Below are 21522 nucleotides of genomic sequence, written 5' to 3'. Positions count from 1 at the left end.
ATTAATTTGTCTGTCGACTAAGCTATCGATTATTTTTTCGATTAGTCAACGACTATCCGATTATTTTTTTTATTTTTAAATGAATCTAGTGTTTTTTTTTTGATTAGCTAATTAATCCTTTGGATAACCTTGAGAGTATTGTATTGTAGAGTATTGGCGGGCAGTGTATTGTAGAGTATTGGCGGGCAGAGTATTGGCTGGCAGAGTATTGCATTGTATTGCAGAGTATTGGCGGGCAGAGTATTGGCGGGCAGAGTATTGCATTGGCTGGCAGAGTATTGGCGGGCAGAGTATTGTATGACAGAGTATTGCATTGGCGGGCAGAGTATTGCATTGGCTGGCAGAGTATTGGCAGGCAGAGTATTGCAATGGCTGGCAGAGTATTGGCGGGCAGAGTATTGCATTGGCTGGCAGAGTATCAGGCGGGCAGAGTATTGCATTGGCCGGCAGAGTATCGGGCTGGGTATGGAGGGATGGCTGCTTCCATCCGACCTCTCCCCTCCACTGCACAGATCAGTACAGAGAGGGGAGAGAGAAACCATGACATGACGCCGGTTTGTTAACATTGTAAACGCCTGGGTGTAGAAAGATGGCCGCCGCTTCGGAGCTAGGCCGAAGCCGCGGCCTCTCCTAAGGCCGAGACCGCGGATTGCTCCGCGGATCGCGGCATGTGCGCTCAGATCACGGATCGGTGACAATCCGTTGCACCGCTGGGGACGGCGGCACGGAAGGGGAGAAGAGAGGGGGGCGGCGGCACGGAGGGCAGTGGTAAATACTAAGCACTGCCCCCACTGTGACGCATCGACGACCTGCACGCACGTCGACGTATTTTCTTAGTCGACATAGTCGATTACGTTGACGCGTCGTGGCAGCTCTAGTCTGCAAGCTGACTGTGTACTCCACTGTCCATGTCTGAAGGCCTAGTGAGAACCCCGCCGCCGGGTCCCAATACTGGCTGGGTTTTCTGCTTGTCAGATCCCCAAGGAGGCGCAACATCAAAGGCTTATTCTGGGACACCAAAGGACACCCAAAGGCCCAATGCCAGAGTCCCTGTTCTGTGCAGGTACCCTGATACCAAGGCATTCCTTTACGACTGGACCTTCTCTCCCTCTGTTGCTAGTGGCTGCTCTGCACGGTACCTGTCCCTAAGGTCTGCCCAGTGCATAGGTTACCCCACTCAGGTCCCCAAATGCACCAGAGATCGAAGAGATGACTCCTGGGTCAGGACAAAGATCAAATGGAACACTGTCCTTTCCCATGGGACAGGTTCAAAGGCTCCTCTGGCTGCAAAAAGAAAGCAGGTATGAGCAAATGTAGGGATCTTGACCCACCCAGACAACCCCTTTAGGCCACATAACACTGGATTTTTAGAAGCCACAGACACATCAGTAAGTGGGAGTTTAAACCCGTCAGAGTCAGTTTAACAGCAAGTAGGGATTTGGCATAGTCCAGTGGGGTGGCAGCCCTGCAATCAGCATAGTCCAGAGGGGCGGCAGCCCCGGAATCAGCATAGTCCAGAGGGGCGGTGGCACCAGATAAACAGGCTGGGAAGCGGGCACATCAGACTGGGTTGCAGCCCGGGAACCAGCATAGTCAAGCTGGGCAGCGGCAGCCCGGGAACTAGCATAGTCCAGTGGGGCAGCAGCAGCCTGGGAACCCGCCGTGGCAAGCTTGGCAACAGACTGCAGCATGAAGAAGGAATGATGTACACCATCGGCAAGCAGCAGCATGGAAGAGGAATGGACCCCATCAGCAGGCAACATCAGCATGGACCCCATCAGCAGGCGACATCAGCATGGAGGAGGCGTGGACATCAGCGGCAGGTGGCAACATGGAGGAGGCATGGACATCAGCAGCAGGCGGCAACATGTAGGAGGCATGGACATCAGCAGCAGGCGGCAACATGTAGGAGGCATGGACATCAGCAGCAGGCGGCAACATGTAGGAGGCATGGACATCAGCAGCAGGCGGCAACATGTAGGAGGCATGGACATCAGCAGCAGGCGGCAACATGTAGGAGGCATAGACATCAGCAGCAGGCGGCAACATGTAGGAGGCATGGACATCAACAGCAGGCAGCAACATGGAGGACTGAATTGCAGCAGCAGTCTGCATGGAGGAGGACTGGATCGCATCAGCAGCAGTCGTCTGCATGCACGAGGACTGGATTGCATCAGCAGCAGGCGTCTGCATGCACGAGGACTGGATCGCATCAGCGGCAGGCGTCTGCATGCACGAGGACTGGATCGCATCAGTCGCAGTTGTCTGCATAGAGGAGGACTGGATCGCATCAGTCATCTGCATGGAGGAGGAATGGATCGCATCAGCAACAGTCATCTGCATGGAGGACTGGATCGCATCAGCAGTCTGCATGGATGAGGACTGGATCGCATCAGCGGGCAACATGGATAGCGGCACAGGTATAAGAGCAGGAGACGAGTTTTGTTTCTTTTTCTTTGGCTTAGATATTGGAGTCCTGCACGTAGTTGCCTTGTGCTGACCAGACTGTACTGCTGATGGGAAGGTAGTAACAGTACTAGGAAGAATAGAAGGAAGAGTATTAGAAAGGAAGGAAGAGGCCTGAGATGTTGCTATGGGTAACGGCATTGCAGGGGGAGCTTTCAATGGATTGCATACAGGGGAAGTGTGCTTACTGGTGGCAGGGTACTTATGTGACTCATCTTGCACTGGGTATATGATCTCTGACCAAGCTTGTAGTAAAGGTTGAACTAAAGTTAAAGAAAAAAGAGAGAGGAAATCCGCGCTACAGTGTATAACAAAAAGAATTTTGTGATGCAGCAATTCTAGTACATACCAAAAGTGTTATATACGTGTAGAAAAAGAAAAAAAGAAAAGAACTGCGCAATCCCTAATATTTCTATTAGGATGTAAGCCACCCCACCTTAAAAAAAGTGTTTCTTATGACTTATGATTCAAAAAACAAATCTCATAACTAAATATGACATAAAACATTGCTTATAACTTGTGAAATAAACATATGTATTAACCCTCGTATGTTGTGAACCCAAAGGTGAGATATGCAATACTGGGTCAATATGTGCCAAAAAATTCAGAAAAGAAAACATGTGAGGTAACACCCAACAGGACTATAAAAATTGTAAAAAGTAAATCAACATAAGTGTGGCAATACTATAAAGTCCATTATGAGTCCAACTGAAAAACACCCCGTGTTCAAAGGAATCTGTCCAATCCAAAACCCTTTAATTAGCGTGAAGCAAGACCAGGTGCACCTCCACCAAACAAATAGCACTAGCCCCTTACCAGATGCCCCAGTAAGGAGCGCTTTATCACAGATCAGGTCAGAAGATAGGTCAATCTTGAGCCATCCGAGTGGAGCACTCTATCCTAAACCAGGTTAGGGGATACGCCAGTCATGAACCATCCAAAATAGGGAAAACGCTTTTTGGAGCAGGACTCAAATATGTTCCATTGGAGAATCAAAAAAGGTCCACCATAGGAAGGAAAAAATACTCCAAATAGTGTAAAATCATTTAATAAAACGCAAATGTAAAAAGGGAAATACACTTACAAACATAAAAGAACATAGGGCATATCATCAAATGGGCAAGCGTCGGCCGATCGCGAACTCCAATCGATATCCCTTCTGGTACCAGTTTAATTGAGGCAAATAAGCGTGTCACGCCACCCAACGCGTTTCGTGAAAAATTCACGTCGTCTGGGGTATGGGTGACACGCCATATTGCCTCCACTATATAATAAATGTCTAGCACAAGCCACCTCCTCCATTACACAAGAGCCTACTCCACTTCTGGGATCATCCCGGAAGTGTGGCATGTGAGTTATAAATCACAACCTGTAAAGTATCAATCCAATCCTTGAACTGGATGATATGAATCAAGTGAATGTAAAAGAGGAAAACAATCATAAGTGTATATCCTAAAAATAAAAATAAAGCACACAAGGGCAGTGTCACTGTCGGCCAGCGGGCCACCTCCTCTCGTACCCACGGAGAAGGACCAAGCCTCGCTTTCACATCCAATGACGTACGGGGTCAGAGGGCCAGAGCGGCGGAAGTGACGCATATCCGTGCAGTCACCCGCCCCTCTCTGGTCCGCGGCCGAACAGCGACGCCCCCTGTAGCGGCGTGACACCACGCCGTGCGTGCCAGGCGGATAGACAGCGCGCGCCACCCCCAACACGGAAGTACGTGCGCTCCATCTAATACCATGCCTCACTTACATTACAGAGATGTAGTGGCTGAGAACATCTATGCCAAATAGATCTTCCTTAAAAACACAAAAAGGGGAAAGGATAAAATCAAAAATGGGCATAAAATAAATTAAGAGAATCAGGGAGGAGGAGGGGACTTGTCCACACAAACAAAATATACAAGGATTACAATAACAAATGACAATTAAGAATCAAAATGAATAAAACATAAAAAGGCACTTTGTGATAAATGCCTGACTCACTATGTGGTTAAGCCCTTCCTGATATTGTGATAACAATGTTGACTAGAATGCAAAGCTCACCCACAGCTATAAAATAAGGGGGGCATCAACAACTGTAATACAAGTACCCCAATCCCCATCGAACTACCTGGACACTCCAAACCCAGAGTTTTATTGGGGGCTATCTAATCCATTTAAAAAAAAAAAAAAAAAAAATCTCAGAGTATTGTGAGAAAAAAGATTTTTTTTGTAATGAAAAAAATCAGAGCTGCAAAGAAGGAAAACATCAAACGCTACACAAGAATAGATGAATCTACAGGAAACCAATCCCTACAGTACCCGATTGAAAACTAATGAACACATTCACGTATAAACCAAAAAATTGGCAGGAACATCCCATTAAGCATTATTGATAAATGCATTAACGTCTGTATCCGTGTTCATACCATAAGGGGTGTAAGTTTTTAGCCTATGGATCCAAGACATTTCCAACCGTGAAATCTCTCTAACTAAAGCTCCACCCCTCCAATGGGGTTTGTACTTATCGATCCCCATGTACAAAGTATTGGACGGATCCCTACCATGTTTTTCGTCATAGTGCCTAGAAAGGGGATGTTTGTCAAAGCCCCGTTTAATGTTGGCGATATGCTCATTCAATCTGACCTTGAGGGCCCTCTTGGTTCTCCCCACGTACTGAAGCCCACAAGGACATTGGATGAGATAAACCACTGCTTCTGAGGAGCATGTGATGAACGGCTCTACTGTATATCTCCTCTGGGTACTAGTAGAGACAAATTCAAGGATCTTAGAATTTTTATTCATATTATAAGAGCACACTTGACAATTCCTACACCTATAGAACCCTTTGAGGTTCTGAAAAAAGCATCTGTCTTTTACAGGGGGATTTTGCACACTAGGGGCAATCTTACTGCCTAATGTGGAAACTCCTTTAAAAATCACCCTAGGGACTTCCGGTAGAATAGTTCCTAGAGTCTGGTCAGTGGTCAGAATATGCCAATGTCTACGGATAAGCTGTTTGACCTTCTGATGTTGCATCGAGAAGGTGGTAACGAAGGGTAATGAAAGCTGATTCACATCATCCTTACTCTCCCTATCAGCCAGCAGGCTAGACCTGTCTCTATTCCGCGCTTTGAAACATGCCTCGGATAACAGATCTGCTGCATACCCTTTTTCCAGAAAACGCTGAGATAGTATTTTAGCTTGCTCATCAAACTCGATGATATCGGTACAGTTTCTCCTTAGGCGTAGATATTGTCCCAAAGGGACCGACCTTAACCAAGAGTCCAGATGGCAACTGCCCATAGGAATATAAGAATTCCTATCTGTGGATTTGAAGAAAGTAGAGGTGATGAAACTGTCACCATTAGCCCTGATGTTTAGATCTAAAAACTTCACCCCTTCCTTGCTGGCTTCATAACTGAATTTGATGCCTCTCGTGTTGTTGTTTAACCCTTCCATAAAGTCATGGAGCTCCCGTTCATCGCCATCCCAAAGGAGGAGGATGTCATCAATATATCGTGCCCACAGCACTATCTCCGATCGTCTGGGAGAATCGATGACGTCCTCCTCCCATTTGGCCATGAATAGGTTAGCCAAACTAGGGGCATATTTGGCTCCCATGGCAACCCCTTTGTCCTGACGATAAAACTGGTTATCGAACCAGAAGTAATTGTGCTTTGCTGCAAAATCTAAAAGGGCCAAAATAAAATCAATCTGGATCTGAGTTAAACCGGAGTTTCACTCCAAATAAACTCTGGCGGCTTCAAAGCCCAGTTCGTGGGGAATGATAGTGTAAAGTGATGTGACATCAGCTGTCACAAGCCATAAACCTGGTGTTGGTTTGATGGTACTTAACATATTAAGGATTTGCTTGGTGTCCCTCACGTATGATGGAATTTTCTTCACAAGTGGCTGAAGAAAAAAATCTATATACCTGCCTATATACCTGCCCACCCTGGACGTCACTGAATCTTTTTTCTCACAATACTCTGAGATTTTTTTTATTTTCTTTTAAATGGATGAGATAGCCCCCAATAAAACTCTGGGTTTGGAGTGTCCAGGTAGTTCGATGGGGATTGGGGTACTTGTATTACAGTTGTTGATGCCCCCCTTATTTTATAGCTGTGGGTGAGCTTTGCATTCTAGTCAACATTGTTATCACAATATCAGGAAGGGCTTAACCACATAGTGAGTCAGGCATTTATCACAAAGTGCCTTTTTATGTTTTATTCATTTTGATTCTTAATTGTCATTTGTTATTGTAATCCTTGTATATTTTGTTTGTGTGGACAAGTCCCCTCCTCCTCCCTGATTCTCTTAATTTATTTTATGCCCATTTTTGATTTTATCCTTTCCCCTTTTTGTGTTTTTAAGGAGGATCTATTTGGCATAGATGTTCTCAGCCGCTACATCTCTGTAATGTAAGTGAGGCATGGTATTAGATGGAGCGCACGTACTTCCGTGTTGGGGGTGGCGCGCGCTGTCTATCCGCCTGGCACGCACGGCGTGGTGTCACGCCGCTACAGGGGGCGTCGCTGTTCGGCCGCGGACCAGAGAGGGGCGGGTGACTGCACGGATATGCGTCACTTCCGCCGCTCTGGCCCTCTGACCCCGTACGTCATTGGATGTGAAAGCGAGGCTTGGTCCTTCTCCGTGGGTACGAGAGGAGGTGGCCCGCTGGCCGACAGTGACACTGCCCTTGTGTGTTTTATTTTTATTTTTAGGATATACACTTATGATTGTTTTCCTCTTTTACATCCACTTGATTCATATCATCCAGTTCAAGGATTGGATTGATACTTTACAGGTTGTGATTTATAACTCACATGCCACACTTCCGGGATGATCCCGGAAGTGGAGTAGGCTCTTGTGTAACGGAGGAGGTGGCTTGTGCTAGACATTTATTATATAGTGGAGGCAATATGGCGTGTCACCCATACCCCAGATGACGTGAATTTTTCACGAAACGCGTTGGGTGGCATGACACGCTTATTTGCCTCAATTAAACTGGTACCAGAAGGGATATCGATTGGAGTTCGCGATCGGCCGACGCTTGCCCATTTGATGATATGCCCTATGTTCTTTTATGTTTGTAAGTGTATTTCCCTTTTTACATTTGCGTTTTATTAAATGATTTTACACTATTTGGAGTATTTTTTCCTTCCTATGGTGGACCTTTTTTGATTCTCCAATGGAACATATTTGAGTCCTGCTCCAAAAAGCGTTTTCCCTATTTTGGATGGTTCATGACTGGCGTATCCCCTAACCTGGTTTAGGATAGAGTGCTCCACTTGGATGGCTCAAGATTGACCTATCTTCTGACCTGATCTGTGATAAAGCGCTCCTTACTGGGGCATCTGGTAAGGGGCTAGTGCTATTTGTTTGGTGGAGGTGCACCTGGTCTTGCTTCACGCTAATTAAAGGGTTTTGGATTGGACAGATTCCTTTGAACACGGGGTGTTTTTCAGTTGGACTCATAATGGACTTTATAGTATTGCCACACTTATGTTGATTTACTTTTTACAATTTTTATAGTCCTGTTGGGTGTTCCCTCACATGTTTTCTTTTCTGAATTTTTTGGCACATATTGACCCAGTATTGCATATCTCACCTTTGGGTTCACAACATACGAGGGTTAATACATATGTTTATTTCACAAGTTATAAGCAATGTTTTATGTCATATTTAGTTATGAGATTTGTTTTTTGAATCATAAGTCATAAGAAACACTTTTTTTAAGGTGGGGTGGCTTACATCCTAATAGAAATATTAGGGATTGCGGAGTTCTTTTCTTTTTTTCTTTTTTTTTTCTTGAACTAAAGTTAGTTTGTCTCTCCCTTGCTCAATTAAACGGTGTAAAGAAGCAATACATTCCACCACCACCTGTTGTGGATAGGCTGAATACTGCTGGAGAAACAAACCTGCACAATGTTTTAGCAACCATGACAAAAATCTAGCCTGGTACAAATTGAATGGAGGAGTGAATATATCATGGCCCTGAGGCGTAACCTGAAATAGTAGCTCAGAACAGACCTGAATGAAAGGTTGTACTTCACAAAGTGAAAATCTACCCTTAACGGCTAATGCCCCGTACACACGTTCCGATTATCGTAAGACCGATCGTTCACATTTTGTTGTATACAACTAAGATTGAATACAACAGTGCAAAATGTGTGTAAGACTTTTGTCGTACGATTCTGGAAAAATCTTCCGTCGTGCGTAGCTACGTATTTTAAATGATGTCAAAAACGTGTGACCTGTGTGTCCTTCTGGTTTATTTTCATGTTTCCGATCATGCGTGGTGTTTGTCTAATGACTTTTATCGGACGCATACTGTACTGACTACACGACTGTCGTACGATGGGCTGTCATCCGACCAAAGTTTTCCTGTTTGTTCCTTCGGATTTAGTTGGACGGACTGTCGTGATCGGCTGTCGAAAGCTGCGTACTAACGATCAGATTATCGAACGATCTGTCCGAAAGCGACTTTTGTGGTCCGATAATCGGAACGTGTGTACGGGGCATAAGGCCTGTGCAGTCAAAATCCCTTCAAGCAGCTCTTCTTCAGTGAGATCCTGCCAAAGTGAATGACACAAATCCTTATCCTCTACTGCAAGTTGCACACAGCAAATAACCTGTACTCTCAGCATTGTGAAAGGAAAAGCAAAAATCCAAAGCAACTGGCTCCCAGTTCCCAGGTGTAGCTGATCTGGTCGTTGGTGGGCGTCACGATTATGTCAGTATCAGTGGCTAGGGAGACCAGACACGTAGCTACACAAGGGAACTGAGACCAAAGGATAGAGATATATATATATTAAAGTGATATTTATTTATAGTGAAAACACAGCACACAGTAAATATGAACATGAACAAACCCCAAAAGACAGATAACAAAGGAACCTAACTACAAACTATATACAAAAACCATCTAAAGGACAAGGGTACAGGGAATGCAAGGACGGGGGCTCTAAACAGGGTACTCAAACAGAAGCAATGCAGGAACAAGGCACCGCATCATAGACTGAACCAAGCTAGGCACTGCAAGGAAGGCACCAGGGGAAGGGAGGAAAAGCCTTAAGTAGCCCCTAGGCAGCTGAAAATTTATTTAGCTTGATTACACCAGCCTGCTGGCTCCTTGGTGACACCTGCTGGTGTACACTGGAACTGCAGCAAACAGCCGAAATTGTGGGAAATTAAAGCGGAGGTCCACCCTAAAGTGGACCTTCCGCTCATCGGAACCCTCCCCCCCTCCGGTGCCACAATCGGCACCTTTCAGGGGGAGGGGGGTGCAGTTACCTGGATAATCCAGGTAACTGCACCCACTTCCGGGATAGCTCTCTGCGGAAAGGGGCGTAACTTACGCCCCTTTCCGCAAGTGCCCGCCCCTTCCCGCAAGTGCCCCGCTGCCTGCTGGGAAACACACAGATCCCAGAGGCAGCGGGGAGCGTCCTTATTGCGCAGCGCGATTCGCGCATGCGCAGTAGGGAACCGGGAAATGAAGCCGAAAGGCTCCATTTCCTGATTCCCATACCCAAGATGGCGGCGGCAGGACCCGACAGACGACCTAGAGATCGGCTTCGGGTGCCGACATCGCGGGCGCGCTGGACAGGTAAGTGTCACTATTTTAAAAGTCAGCAGCTGCAGTATTTGTAGCTGCTGGCTTTAAAAAAAAAAAACGCGGAGTCCCGGTGGACTCCCGCTTTAAAAACCCCTTATATCGAAATAAACCAGCTAAGAAGGCATCGCTGGAGAAACTGCTGGAATATGTGAAGACGCAGGTCCCCAACGCAGACATTGAGTTTGTGGAGAGGGAAATTGGTAGCTTGAGAAGCACATATAGGAAGGAGGTTAATAAGGTCCAGGCTTCCATGAGATCAGGAGCTGCAGCAGATGATGTGTATGTACCCAGTCTGTGGTATTACAACAGGATGCGGTTTCTGGAAGACCAGATTGAAGGCAGGGAATCGGTTTCTACATTTCAATTCACCCTTCCCTCAACACCAGCTGAGGCTTCCGAAGGACCAAACCTGGGCCTTCCATCCTGGAAGAAGTTGAGGAGCCCAGCTGGAGCCAGGTATAGTATTTTTTAACATATTTATTGTCCAAAAATAATTGTTGTTAACTAGATGTTATTCTTGCTAACAAATGAATGATTTAACAAAAAGTGTTTGACATATCAATTGACAGTAGGGGCCAAAAATTAGTATGACAAAAATGAAAAATGCTGGGGTCAGAATGATAGTCTTTTCTATTTATTAAAGCAGAAGGCCCGTAAAAATTATTTTTGTTTAACCACCTCGCGCCCGCCCTATAGCCGAATGACAGCCGTAGAGCAGGCGCGTTCGTCCGGGTGGTCGTCCCTGGACGTCCTGATGTTTACTTCCGCAATGTGCGCCACCGTGGGCGCGCATCGCGGAAGCTCTGTGTTCGCCGTGTCCCCCGGGGACAGGCAAACACAGATCGCTGTAAACGGCCGATCACAGCGGCCGTTTACAGCGTGATCGGCATGTCCAATGGGAGATGATCTCATATGTAAACATATGAGATCATCTCTCAGCGCCGCTCTCCCTCCTCGCACAGACAGTGTGAGAGGGGAGAGATGAACGGCTGCAGCGGCAGCCGTTCTGCCTCTAGTAAAAAAAAAAAAAAAAGTAAAAAAAAAAAAAAAAAGTGCCATCCTCCCCCAGCAGTGCCATCCTCCCCCCAGCAGTGCCATCCTCCCCCCAGCAGTGCCATCCTCCCCCCAGCAGTGCCATCTGCCCCAGTGCCATCCGCCCCAGTGCCATCCGCCCCAGTGCCATCCGCCCCAGTGCTACCTGCCCCCAGTGCCATCCACCCCAGTGCTACCTGCCCCCAGTGCCATCCACCCCAGTGCCACCTGTTGTCAGTGCCACCTGTCGTCAGTGCCATCTGTCATCAGTGCCACGTATATGTGCCATCTGTCATCATTGGCACGTGTCATCAGTGCCACATAGTGCCATCTGTCATCAGTGCCACGTATTAGTGCCATCTGTCATCCGTGCCACGCATCAGTGCCATTTGTCATCAGTGCCACCTGTCAGTGTCACGTGCCATCTGTTGTCAGTGTCACGTGTCATCAATGCCACTTATCAGTGCCATCTGTCATCAGTGTCACGCGTCATTTGTGCCATGTATTAGTGCCACCTGTCATCGGTGGCACGTATTAGTGCCACGTATTAGTGCCATCTGTCATCAGTGCCACGTGTCATCAGTGCCACGTATAAGTGCCACGTGTCATCAGTGCCACGTATAAGTGCCATCTGTCATCAGTGCCACATATTAGTGCCATCTGTCATCAGTGCCACCTGTCATCAGTGCCACGTATAAGTGTCATCATTGCCACGTATCAGTGCCATCTGTCATCAGTGTCACGTGTCATTGTCCTGGTGCTTCAAAAGTGTAATAAATAATCAACAAGTTAGATGTGTAATTTATGTTCCTAGAACACATGATGGCGCTACCTGCATGTTGGGCCTCTCTATGTGGCCAGGCTGTGAAAAAGTCCCACACATGTGGTATTGTAATACTCATGAGGAGTAGCAGAATTTTTGGGGGGGGGGTGTCATTTGTGGTATACACAGGCCACGTGAGAGAAATAACCTATTACAATGACAATTTTGTGGAGAAAAAAAAAAAATTAAAAATCTTAATTTTGCAAAGAATTGTGGGAAAAAAATGACAACATCAAAAAGCTCACTATGCCTCTTACTAAATACCTTGGAATGTCTACTTTCCAAAAAGGGGTCATTTGGGGGTATTTGTACTTTCCTGACTTGTTCGGGTCACAAGAATCGAGATAGGCCACCAGTACATCAGGTGTGATCAATTTTGTGCGATTCGCACCACACCTTGTAGACTCTCTAACTTTCACAAAGACCAAATAATATCCACTAATTTGGGTTATTTTTACCAAAGATATGTAGCAGTATAAATTGTGGCCAAAATTTATGAAGAAAAATTAATAATTTGCATAATTCTGTCACAGAAACAAAGAAATATGCGTTTTTTTTTCAAAATTTTCGGTCTTTTTTCATTTATAGCGCAAAAAATAAAAACACCAGAGGTGATCAAATACCACCAAAAGAAAGCTCTATTTGTGGGAAAAAAAAGGACACAAAATTCATTTGGGTACAGTGTTGCATGACTGAGTAATTGTCATTCAAATTGTGAGAGCACCAAAAGCTGAAAATTGGTCTGGGCAGGAAGGGTGTTTAAGTGCCCAGTAAGCAAGTGGTTAAAGTCAGCAGCTACAAATACTGCAGCTGCTGACTTTTAAAATAAGGACACTTACCTGTCCAGCATGCCCGCGATATCGGCAACCGAGGCCGAACCGCCCCTCGGTCCTCGGATTCTGCCACGGCCATGTTCGGTAAGGGAATCAGGATATGAAGCTGCTTCACTTCCCAGTTCCCTACTGCGCATGATATTGATATATTTTTTTAATGCTTTTCAGAAAGCCTTTGTACACACGGTCGGAGATTCCGACAACCAAATCCGTCGGATTTTGTCCGACAGATTTTGTCCGAAACTGTTGCATACACACGGTCGGATAAAGTTGTCGGAAAATCTGACGTGATTACGTTATTTCGTTACGACAGGACTACGTTCACGCTAGTAGCCAATAGCTTTGGTGTAGGAATTTGATCTGAGCATGCGTGGCACTTTGTCCGATCGAAATCCTCTACACATGATCGGAGTATGTCCGATCGGAGCATTTTGTCGGAAAATTTTACCAACAAGTTGGAAAACTTGGTCTGTCGGATACTCCAACGGAAACAGTCCGATGTAGACCACACACAGTCGGAATATCTGACAAAACGGTCCGATCGGTAAGACTGTTCAGTGTTAGGAGTCACTGGTTATTGATTGGCACAGTGGGGGCAGTGCATTTTTGGAGGGGTACACATTGCCAGCTGATTTTTATTCTTTAGGAATTAGTCACTGCCATAGAAACAGGTTCTTAAAGTGGACGGCCACCCTAAAATAAAAAATGGCATTAAAATTCTTAAAAAAAATTCAACATTTTTTTTTCAACTTACCTGAAACCGCTGTTGCTAGGCAGTCTTTCTAATCTGCCTCTTTCTATTCCATGGCGCTTCCTCCTCTTCGGCGAGCAGCCCTGTTGCCTTCTGGGACATGTATGTGTCCCAGAAAACAACGTGGCCATGCACAAAGCGCAGAGCGACTCTCGCATGTGCAGTAGGAAACGGGCAGTGAAGCCACAAGGCTCCACTGCCTGTTTCCCTTCGTTAAGACGGCTGCGCAAATGTTCGTCCCTGTGATCGGGAGCTATGATCAGTTATGTGTCACACGTAGCCCATCCCCCCCACAGTTAGAACCACTCCCTAGGACACACTTAACTTCTAAAGCGCCACCTAGTGTTAACCCCTTCACTGCCAGTCACATTTACACAGTAATCAATGCAATTTTAATCGCACTGATAGGTGTATAAATGTGAATGGTCCCAAAATCACGCCAAAATTGTCAATTTTTTAAAAAATATTTTTTGGGGATATTTATTATAGCAAAAAGCAAAAAAATATTGTTTTTTTTTTCAAAAAAAAAGAAAGCTCTATTTGTGGGGAAAAAAGGACGTCATTTTTGTTTGGGAGCCATGTTGCAGGACTGCGTAATTGTCAGTTAAAGCGACGCAGTGCCGAATCGCAAAAAGTGCTCTGGTCTTTGGCCAGCCAAATGGTCTGGGGCTTAAGTGGTTAAATAACTTCTGGTGCTCCTGCCATAAAAGTCCTGGTTCAGGCACTGCTGGTCACATAGTGACAACAGTAGTGATGCTGCATTGTCACCCTGTCACATGGGCGTCTGATAGAAATGACAAGGGGCGTTTCAACAAGCATTATGAAGGCACAAACCACTGTTGTCACCATAAGGAAAGCCGCCCTGTAAAATGCTGTCATCCCTGGAGCACATGCATATAGAAATAAAGTGGCTGCAAAGAGCCTGCAGAAGATCAGCATCACTTAGATGCAACAAGAATGAAAAAAAAAGTTGTAATTTCCTGCATGCTTGTTCCGGGGCAGCGATTCAGAAACCAGCACTTTGAAAATGGTCCCCAATGTCAGTCCACATAATATTGTCATTGTTGGTGTACTTTAATCAGCAAATAAAACTCCACTAAGAGCGCCATCTAATGACAAATCTACACATTTATCTACATATAATAAAAACATGACAGAGCAAAGTATACACTGACAAAAACTCATAATATATGCCCACCGAGCACATACTCTACATTCTCTTTAATGACCAAATTGGCATTGCAAAGGAAAGAAAATAAACAAAGTCTTACTCAGATTTGGGTACAAGGTGGTATTACATTCACATATTCCTAATGAGTTGCAAACTTCATCTGTAGCACATTGTGGGTCACAGGAAGGAGTAGCTGAAGAAAACACAGCAGAAAAATATCTCATAAATGACATGTCCTCAATGGTCAGACTCAGAAAGTACACTCCGAACTCATTTGAAAATACTTACTTGAGCAACAGGACTGATTTGTATTGTAGAATAGGCCTTCTGGACAGCAGGGGCTGAAGTCAGAGTTAATGCAATCAATACCTGGAGTGGGGACACAGGTCGTATCCTGAGCACTACATGAACATCCATTGTCAGGAGTACAGCTCCCAGAGCACGAGTCACAAAATGTCATATTCACGTATTTAGCTGGGAAGAGAAGAAAAAGAAGATGTCATAAACCAGGAGCTTTTGTAGTTAGTCAATTTTCAGATCAAATCACATGACTAAAAAACATCTGCAAAATTTTTTGAGCACTGGAAAAATATTTGTAAAACTGGCCATAAACGTTTGAAAACAGTAAAAAAAAAAACAACTTGTGATCAAAATGTATATTATTCCCTTGGTGATGGCAATGACTTTATAGTCCTGATGTAAAATGCCCATTTACTATGAGAATGAAAGTAAAAGGGGGGGGGGGGGGGGGGGTTGCTAGGATCACCTAAGGTTGAAAAAAATGCAGCAAGGTTTCTGATTGGCCCCTTCTTTGCTGCAGAGGTCAGCTGACCATGGTATCTGGGCAGTTTAGGGGGATCTGTGAGGAGAATTTCAGATACAAAAAGGGGGTTCCAAGCCCCAGATTTCAGCCATCTCAGTAGCAGCAAGTTGTGTTGTTCAGGGAGTTTTCTCCTCAGAGCAAACAGCGCTACTTTGGCTGAAGAGGAAGTCCATACTGCAGCGCCTGATAGAGAGAGCTGGAGAAGAAGTGGGGTAAGAATGGAACCGGAGGTGCCTGGACTTCGTCGGCTTCCTGTTCGGATGGAAGCTTCACTCGCCACACTTCGGGGGACGGCCTCGCTGCGCTCAGCATATTTTTATTCTAACTCTATGTCCACTTGGATGGTGGGGCTCGAACCTGGATATAGATTAGAATGTAGTGCACAGGCGCCGTGTACAGCTGACCAACTGTGTTCAGCTTTGGCTATTTTCGGAGACTCCATCGTGCTTTGTACTGTGCAAGAGCTGCGCCTGCGCAGTACAGAGGGGTCCTTATCTGCAGGAGGGAACTTTCTCGGCAAGACACCGGCAGCACGACTAGAAGCAGGGTGGGGGATGTGGACGCAAGAAGAAGATCCACTGCGAGAACAGCGCTGCTCAGCAGGATGGGGGCTCAAGAAGAGTCCAGAGCTGAGGAAGCTGAATCCAGGTCGCCGTGTCAAACCCCTTAGGAAGAAAAGCAGCAGACAGTGGGCAGACCTATCCTGGTGGTCTGTGCCTCAAGGGACCCGCAGGCAGGAGCTCCATATGCTGGACCAATGTCTGGTGAGTTGGCTCCACACACGATTTAAGTTTTTTATTCCGTTTTAGTTAAAACAGTCAGCATAGTTGGCAACTGTCCCGAAATCGCGGGACATTCCGGGGATTAGGACATTTGTCCCGAATTAATTTTGTCCCGGGAAATTCGGTTTGTCCCGGGAAATTGAATTTCCTGTTTTTTTGCCACCGGCCGCTGGCCATTTTTAAGAAGACCAGAAGTTGGTCTACACCTGTGGCACCGCCCACCCCCGCTGCTAGTGTGTGTTTGTGTCAGTGTAAAGGGCGATGGGCGGCGCCACAGTTAAATGTCTGCGCGCGGCAACGGCGGCATGTCGGGGGCCAGTCTGTCAATGTGGATGTCGGGGCAGGGGCCAGTCAGATGTCGAGGGCCAGTGACAGTCATGGTATGTGGATGTCGGGGGCCAGTCTGTGGATGTCAGGGGCCAGTCTGTGGATGTCGGGGGCCAGTCTGTGGATGTCAGGGGCCAGTTTGTGGATGTCGGGGGACAGTCTTTGGATGTCGGGGGCCAGTGGTATGTCGGGTGCCAGTCTGGAGATGTGGGGGCCGGTCTGGAGATGTGGGGGCCGGTCTGTGGAGTATGTGGGGGCAGGCCTGTGGATTTCAGAGGGGCACCAGATGTAAAGAGGGGCTCCGCTGATGGACACAGATGTGAGGAAGGTACCTCTGATGGGGCACCTGATGTAAGGACAGACTCGGCATGGGACACCTGATGGCATTATGGTGAGTTGAATGATTTCATTTTATATTACAATGTAATAATAGAAATAATCTTCAATCATCCTGACACCATAACAATCATGGCGTTGGGATGATTGAAGCGCCAATACCAGGTATTTGGAGTATCTTTATCTGCTGATTGTCAAACTCTGGAAAACACATATTGCTATTGTGGTGTAGGATCGGAGGGCTGCTGTCCCTCCCTTCCCCCCCTCCCTTTCCCTCCCTCCCTTTCCCTCTCTCCCCCCCTCCCTTTCCCTCCCTCCATCCCGCATTCATCTCAAACTCTAACCACACCCCTTTGAGCCACGCCCCATGTAAGCCACGCCCACGATTTTACATAAACCACGCCGCATTTTTACCTTTTCCTATGCCACACCTATAAACGCATGTCCCGCCCCCTAATTATACCACGACTCTGCCTACTTCCAAAAAAGTGTCCTGAATTTTTTTTTTACAATGTTGGCAACTATGCAGTTGGGGAATTACATGTAGTTAGGGAGGGTTTAGGTCCTGATTTGTTAGCACCAGTTGTATTGGATACAGCTCAGGTTGTGCCAGTTACATCTGCTGGAGAGGAGACTGTGGCTGCAGTATGGGCACCATCTAGTTAATGCTAACAGTCAGGTTTCTTCTGTAGTTAATTCACAGCCTTTTTCTTCAGCAGATACTAACATTTTAAATCATTGTATCATCCCTGGTAGATGTAGAAAAGTAGCTCTACCATGTATTTTATCTCCTCTTAGTTTTCACCTTCCCACCGGAACTAAAAGAATTTTATTTATCTATTTTCATTGATTCCCTCCGATAAAGAGTTTTCTTATAAATACGGTGGAAGGGAGGAAAAGTCAGAGGAGGATAGAAGACCTGTCAATAAATCATTTAACAATTGGTTGCAGGCTTTCTGCATTTTTTCAAGTGTATTATGCGAAAAACACCCACATCTAGACAATGAAAGCCAAGGCAGATGGCTGAACACCTGTAAGTACACGAATGCACATTCTGTGCAGGTACACACCCCGTTTTCAAATGTTTCAAAAGAATGTCCAGTACAAATCAGCCATCTGGCAGGGAATCCTTTTCTAAAAGAGGAGTCATTAGTGAGTCTTCTCATCATGGCCCAATGGTTACAGCCCTTCTGCTGTTTAAAGGTTTTTATTCACGTTTTTCTTTGCCTAAATTTGATGGTTATGGGTGTACGATACAGAAAAACCTTAAATCTACAGTAGGTTTAGAGAGAGTAGTAGAAGATAAAATCAATAGTGAAATTTGGTTAGGTAGAGTAGCAGGCCTTTGTATGGATCCCCTTTTCCCTATTGGTCTTAGTTCCAAAAAAGGAACCAAATACATATTGGCTTATCCACCATTTATCTTTTCCGGCGGGTTGCTCCTTAACCCCCCTGGCGGTATTCCCGAGTCTGTCTCGGGGTGAAAATTTTGTACCATTAGCGGTAACTCCAAGCCAGACTCGGGATCGCATCACTGAATCCAGGGAGCTCTTACTTACCTTGTCCCCTGGATCCAGCAATGTCCCCCTGCTGTACAAGCGAGTCGTCCTCTGCTTGATCTATCAACACACAGGGACAGAGAACGGCGCCAAATTCAAAAAGTAAAACACACACATTACATACAGTACAATGGAATCTTACAGATTACATTGCTGTGTGTAATTATTTCACATCCCCTTTGTCCCTAGTGGTCTGCGCAGTGCCCTGCATGCAGCTAGAAAACAGCGATAATAATAAGAATCACTCGCAGAATTGAGCGATAGTGTTTTGTGGGGAGATCCGTCATCAAATACTGAAAAGTAATGACAGTGACAATTCTGCAACTGAGCAAATTTCAGTGTTTTTGATTTGATTACATTATTGAATCATTTTTATTATTGTTATATTATTATTTGGTATAATTATTTATTATATTATAATTTAGGATTTCATTTTTCAAACTTTATCATACTTTATCATACCCGGGATGTCTGCTAGACAATATAAAACGCCAAATTTCCATGCAAAATAATTGTACCGCTTACAGCACCTAAAATCTGAAATAATCATACCGCCAGGGAGGTTAAGCACTTGACATCTGCGCCATAGCCGAATGACGGCCACAGCGCAGACCTGAATTTCCGGGAGGCCGTCATATGATGGCCTCCCCTGTGCACGCTCCCTGCTCTTGCGGAGCGAGCTGTGATCACCGATCCGAGTGAGGAGCCAGTTTCAGCCCCTTACCATGTGATCAGCTGTCATTCAATGACAGCTGATCACATGATGTAAACAAAAGCTTGGTAATTTTTTTTTTCTTCTCACGCTGACAACATGAGGAAAAGAAAAAGCCTACCACAGCTCATCTGCAAGGGACATCGGTCCCAAAGAGAAAGAGGCAATTATGCCTCATCTGTGCACACTAGTACCCCTGCCAGTGCCTACAACTGCCACCTATCAATGCCCATGAGTGTCACCTAGCAGTGCTGCCTATCAGTGTAACCGATCAGTGCCCATTATTGCCACCCATCAGTGCCCATCACTGCCACCCATCAATGCTACCTATCGGTGTCCTACACTGCCAACTCATCAGCATACATCAATGAAGGAGAAAAATGACCTGTTTTAAGACTTTATAACATATTGTTCATGGTTTACCACCTGTCTTCTGGGTGATTCCCCTCTTCTTTTGATGATACAGCTCGAGTCGTAGTGGCTGAGCTGTTTACATGTTTTTAAATGGAAATAAAAGTCTATTTTATTTATTAAAGCCAATAATAATAAAGGCCGCGGCCATAATTTTATCCAAAGTAGTGTGAGTGTGTTTATTGTTTATCTAAATTCCTGCTATCTGCTATCCCATGCTCCCAGCTGAAAACTAGGAATGTGCAACTGTGTGTGCTCCTAGTTCTCAGACCTGTTGTCAGTAAGAAAAATGTTTCCTAGAGATATTGTCCAGTGATACATACCAACGCTGCTAGATCCAAAAAAATAACCTTGCAAAACCGTTATAAATATATATAAACCATTACTTTTAGGTGCCCAAAACACTGTGCAGACACTTTACTGTGGAGAACAGAGAAGTGAGACTGAATCTTAAAGGCTAAGTTCATATTTTTTTTTCTAAATTCCAGCTTCTCTATGCAGCCAAATAGCATTCATGTACTTTTTTTGTAAAAAATATCAAAGCTTTCCATAAAATCTACAGACACGTACCTTACTGTCCTCCATCCATGATTCCAAACTTATCTATTGCTTCTGTCTTATGTCCTTACAAACTGTAGGTCGTGACACAGGAAGAAGTTGACCAGCTGATCTCATTAGCACACACCCTGCATCATCCACCCTCCCACTCACAGGTGCACGTTTTTTTTAATGAAATGCAATCAATCTGTGATCACCCTTCTCACTAAATACAAAATCAGATTGCACAGTTTATGGTCATCTTTATACAAGTACATAGAAGGGAGTGGACAGAAACACTCAGCTGTCAAGCCCCGTTCATATCTCATAACGGGAACATGCATTTTTCTTTTTTTTTGCAAGGTGGGGAGGTATTTTGGAGCATTTTCACTCATCACACATAGAGCAGATCATTCACTTGAATGGGCTGCCCTACAGAAATCACCCCAAAGAAGCTTCAAAACTTTTTAAGAGTGGAGTCTGGTGCGTTTTTTGCTGTGACTTTTGGTGCAGCACATTTCTGAAATGCAATGAAACGCACAGATGTGAATGGAGCCTCATTGTTCTTTTGTTATCGCACCAATTTCACATTCAGGCCCCATTCACATCTAGCAGAGTGGAAGTGAACGTTTTGTGTCTCGTTTTTCCTGTGACACGCATAGGGCAGCCCATTGATTTAAGTGGGCTGTGTTATATGTGGCTTATGGGACATGTTGGCTTTTTGTGGGCTGCGTGTTTGCAGCATTTGCCACTTGTTTTTTCACATGGAAAAATGTGTGTTTGCTTCTGTGTTTGGTGTGCCGTTACCAATTAATGGCTCTGAAAGCACAACTAGTAATTTTAGGTGTATAAAGGTGACCATACACTATACAATCTCATTGTACAATCTTCTTTAGATTTACCAAATTTATATAATAGGAGGAAACACCTATCTAGCCAATCACTCTGTATCCAATCAGGCAGGGCCTTGCACTACATCATTGATGGCAGATCCAAAGAAGATTGTACAATCAGATTGTATAGTGTATGGCCACCTTTATACATGTAAAATTACTAGTTGAGCTTTCAGTGCCATTACTGTTAACAACACACCAAACACAGAAGCAAACACACATTTTGGCATGTTAAAGCGGAGGTCTGCCCACCATTGCAAAAATTAAAAGACAGCAGCTACACATACTGCAGCTGCTGACTTTTAATAATAGGACACTTACCTGTGCTGGAGTCCAGCGATGTCAGCACCGCAACTGATGTTTCCATCCACTGTCGGGTGCATGCCGCCTCCACTGTGAGAAAGCGAACCCGGCAGTGTAGCCTTATGCCTTTGCGCCAGGAACCTTACTGCGCATGCGCG

General features: G+C 45.3%; 1 protein-coding gene across 2 annotated transcripts in view; it reads right to left on the bottom strand.

Moving 5' to 3' along the window:
- The window catches only part of LOC143982409 (uromodulin-like), a 140541-nt gene that overhangs the window by 89319 nt on the left and 29700 nt on the right, over window positions 1–21522 (bottom strand). For both annotated transcript variants that reach the window (XM_077481081.1, XM_077481079.1), the window contains exons 3-4: window positions 14970–15155; window positions 14782–14874 (exon numbers count right to left, since the gene is read on the bottom strand). In XM_077481081.1, the coding sequence (XP_077337207.1) occupies window positions 14782–14874; window positions 14970–15155 (279 nt within the window). The remainder of the gene's footprint in view (window positions 1–14781; window positions 14875–14969; window positions 15156–21522) is intronic.

The sequence above is a fragment of the Lithobates pipiens genome, unplaced genomic scaffold (assembly GCF_037356315.1).
Source record: "Lithobates pipiens isolate NorthernLeopardFrog02 unplaced genomic scaffold, aLitPip1_a1.2 Scaffold_16, whole genome shotgun sequence".
Taxonomy (NCBI): Eukaryota; Metazoa; Chordata; class Amphibia; order Anura; family Ranidae; genus Lithobates; species Lithobates pipiens.
This window is presented reverse-complemented; position numbering and strand designations above follow the sequence as displayed.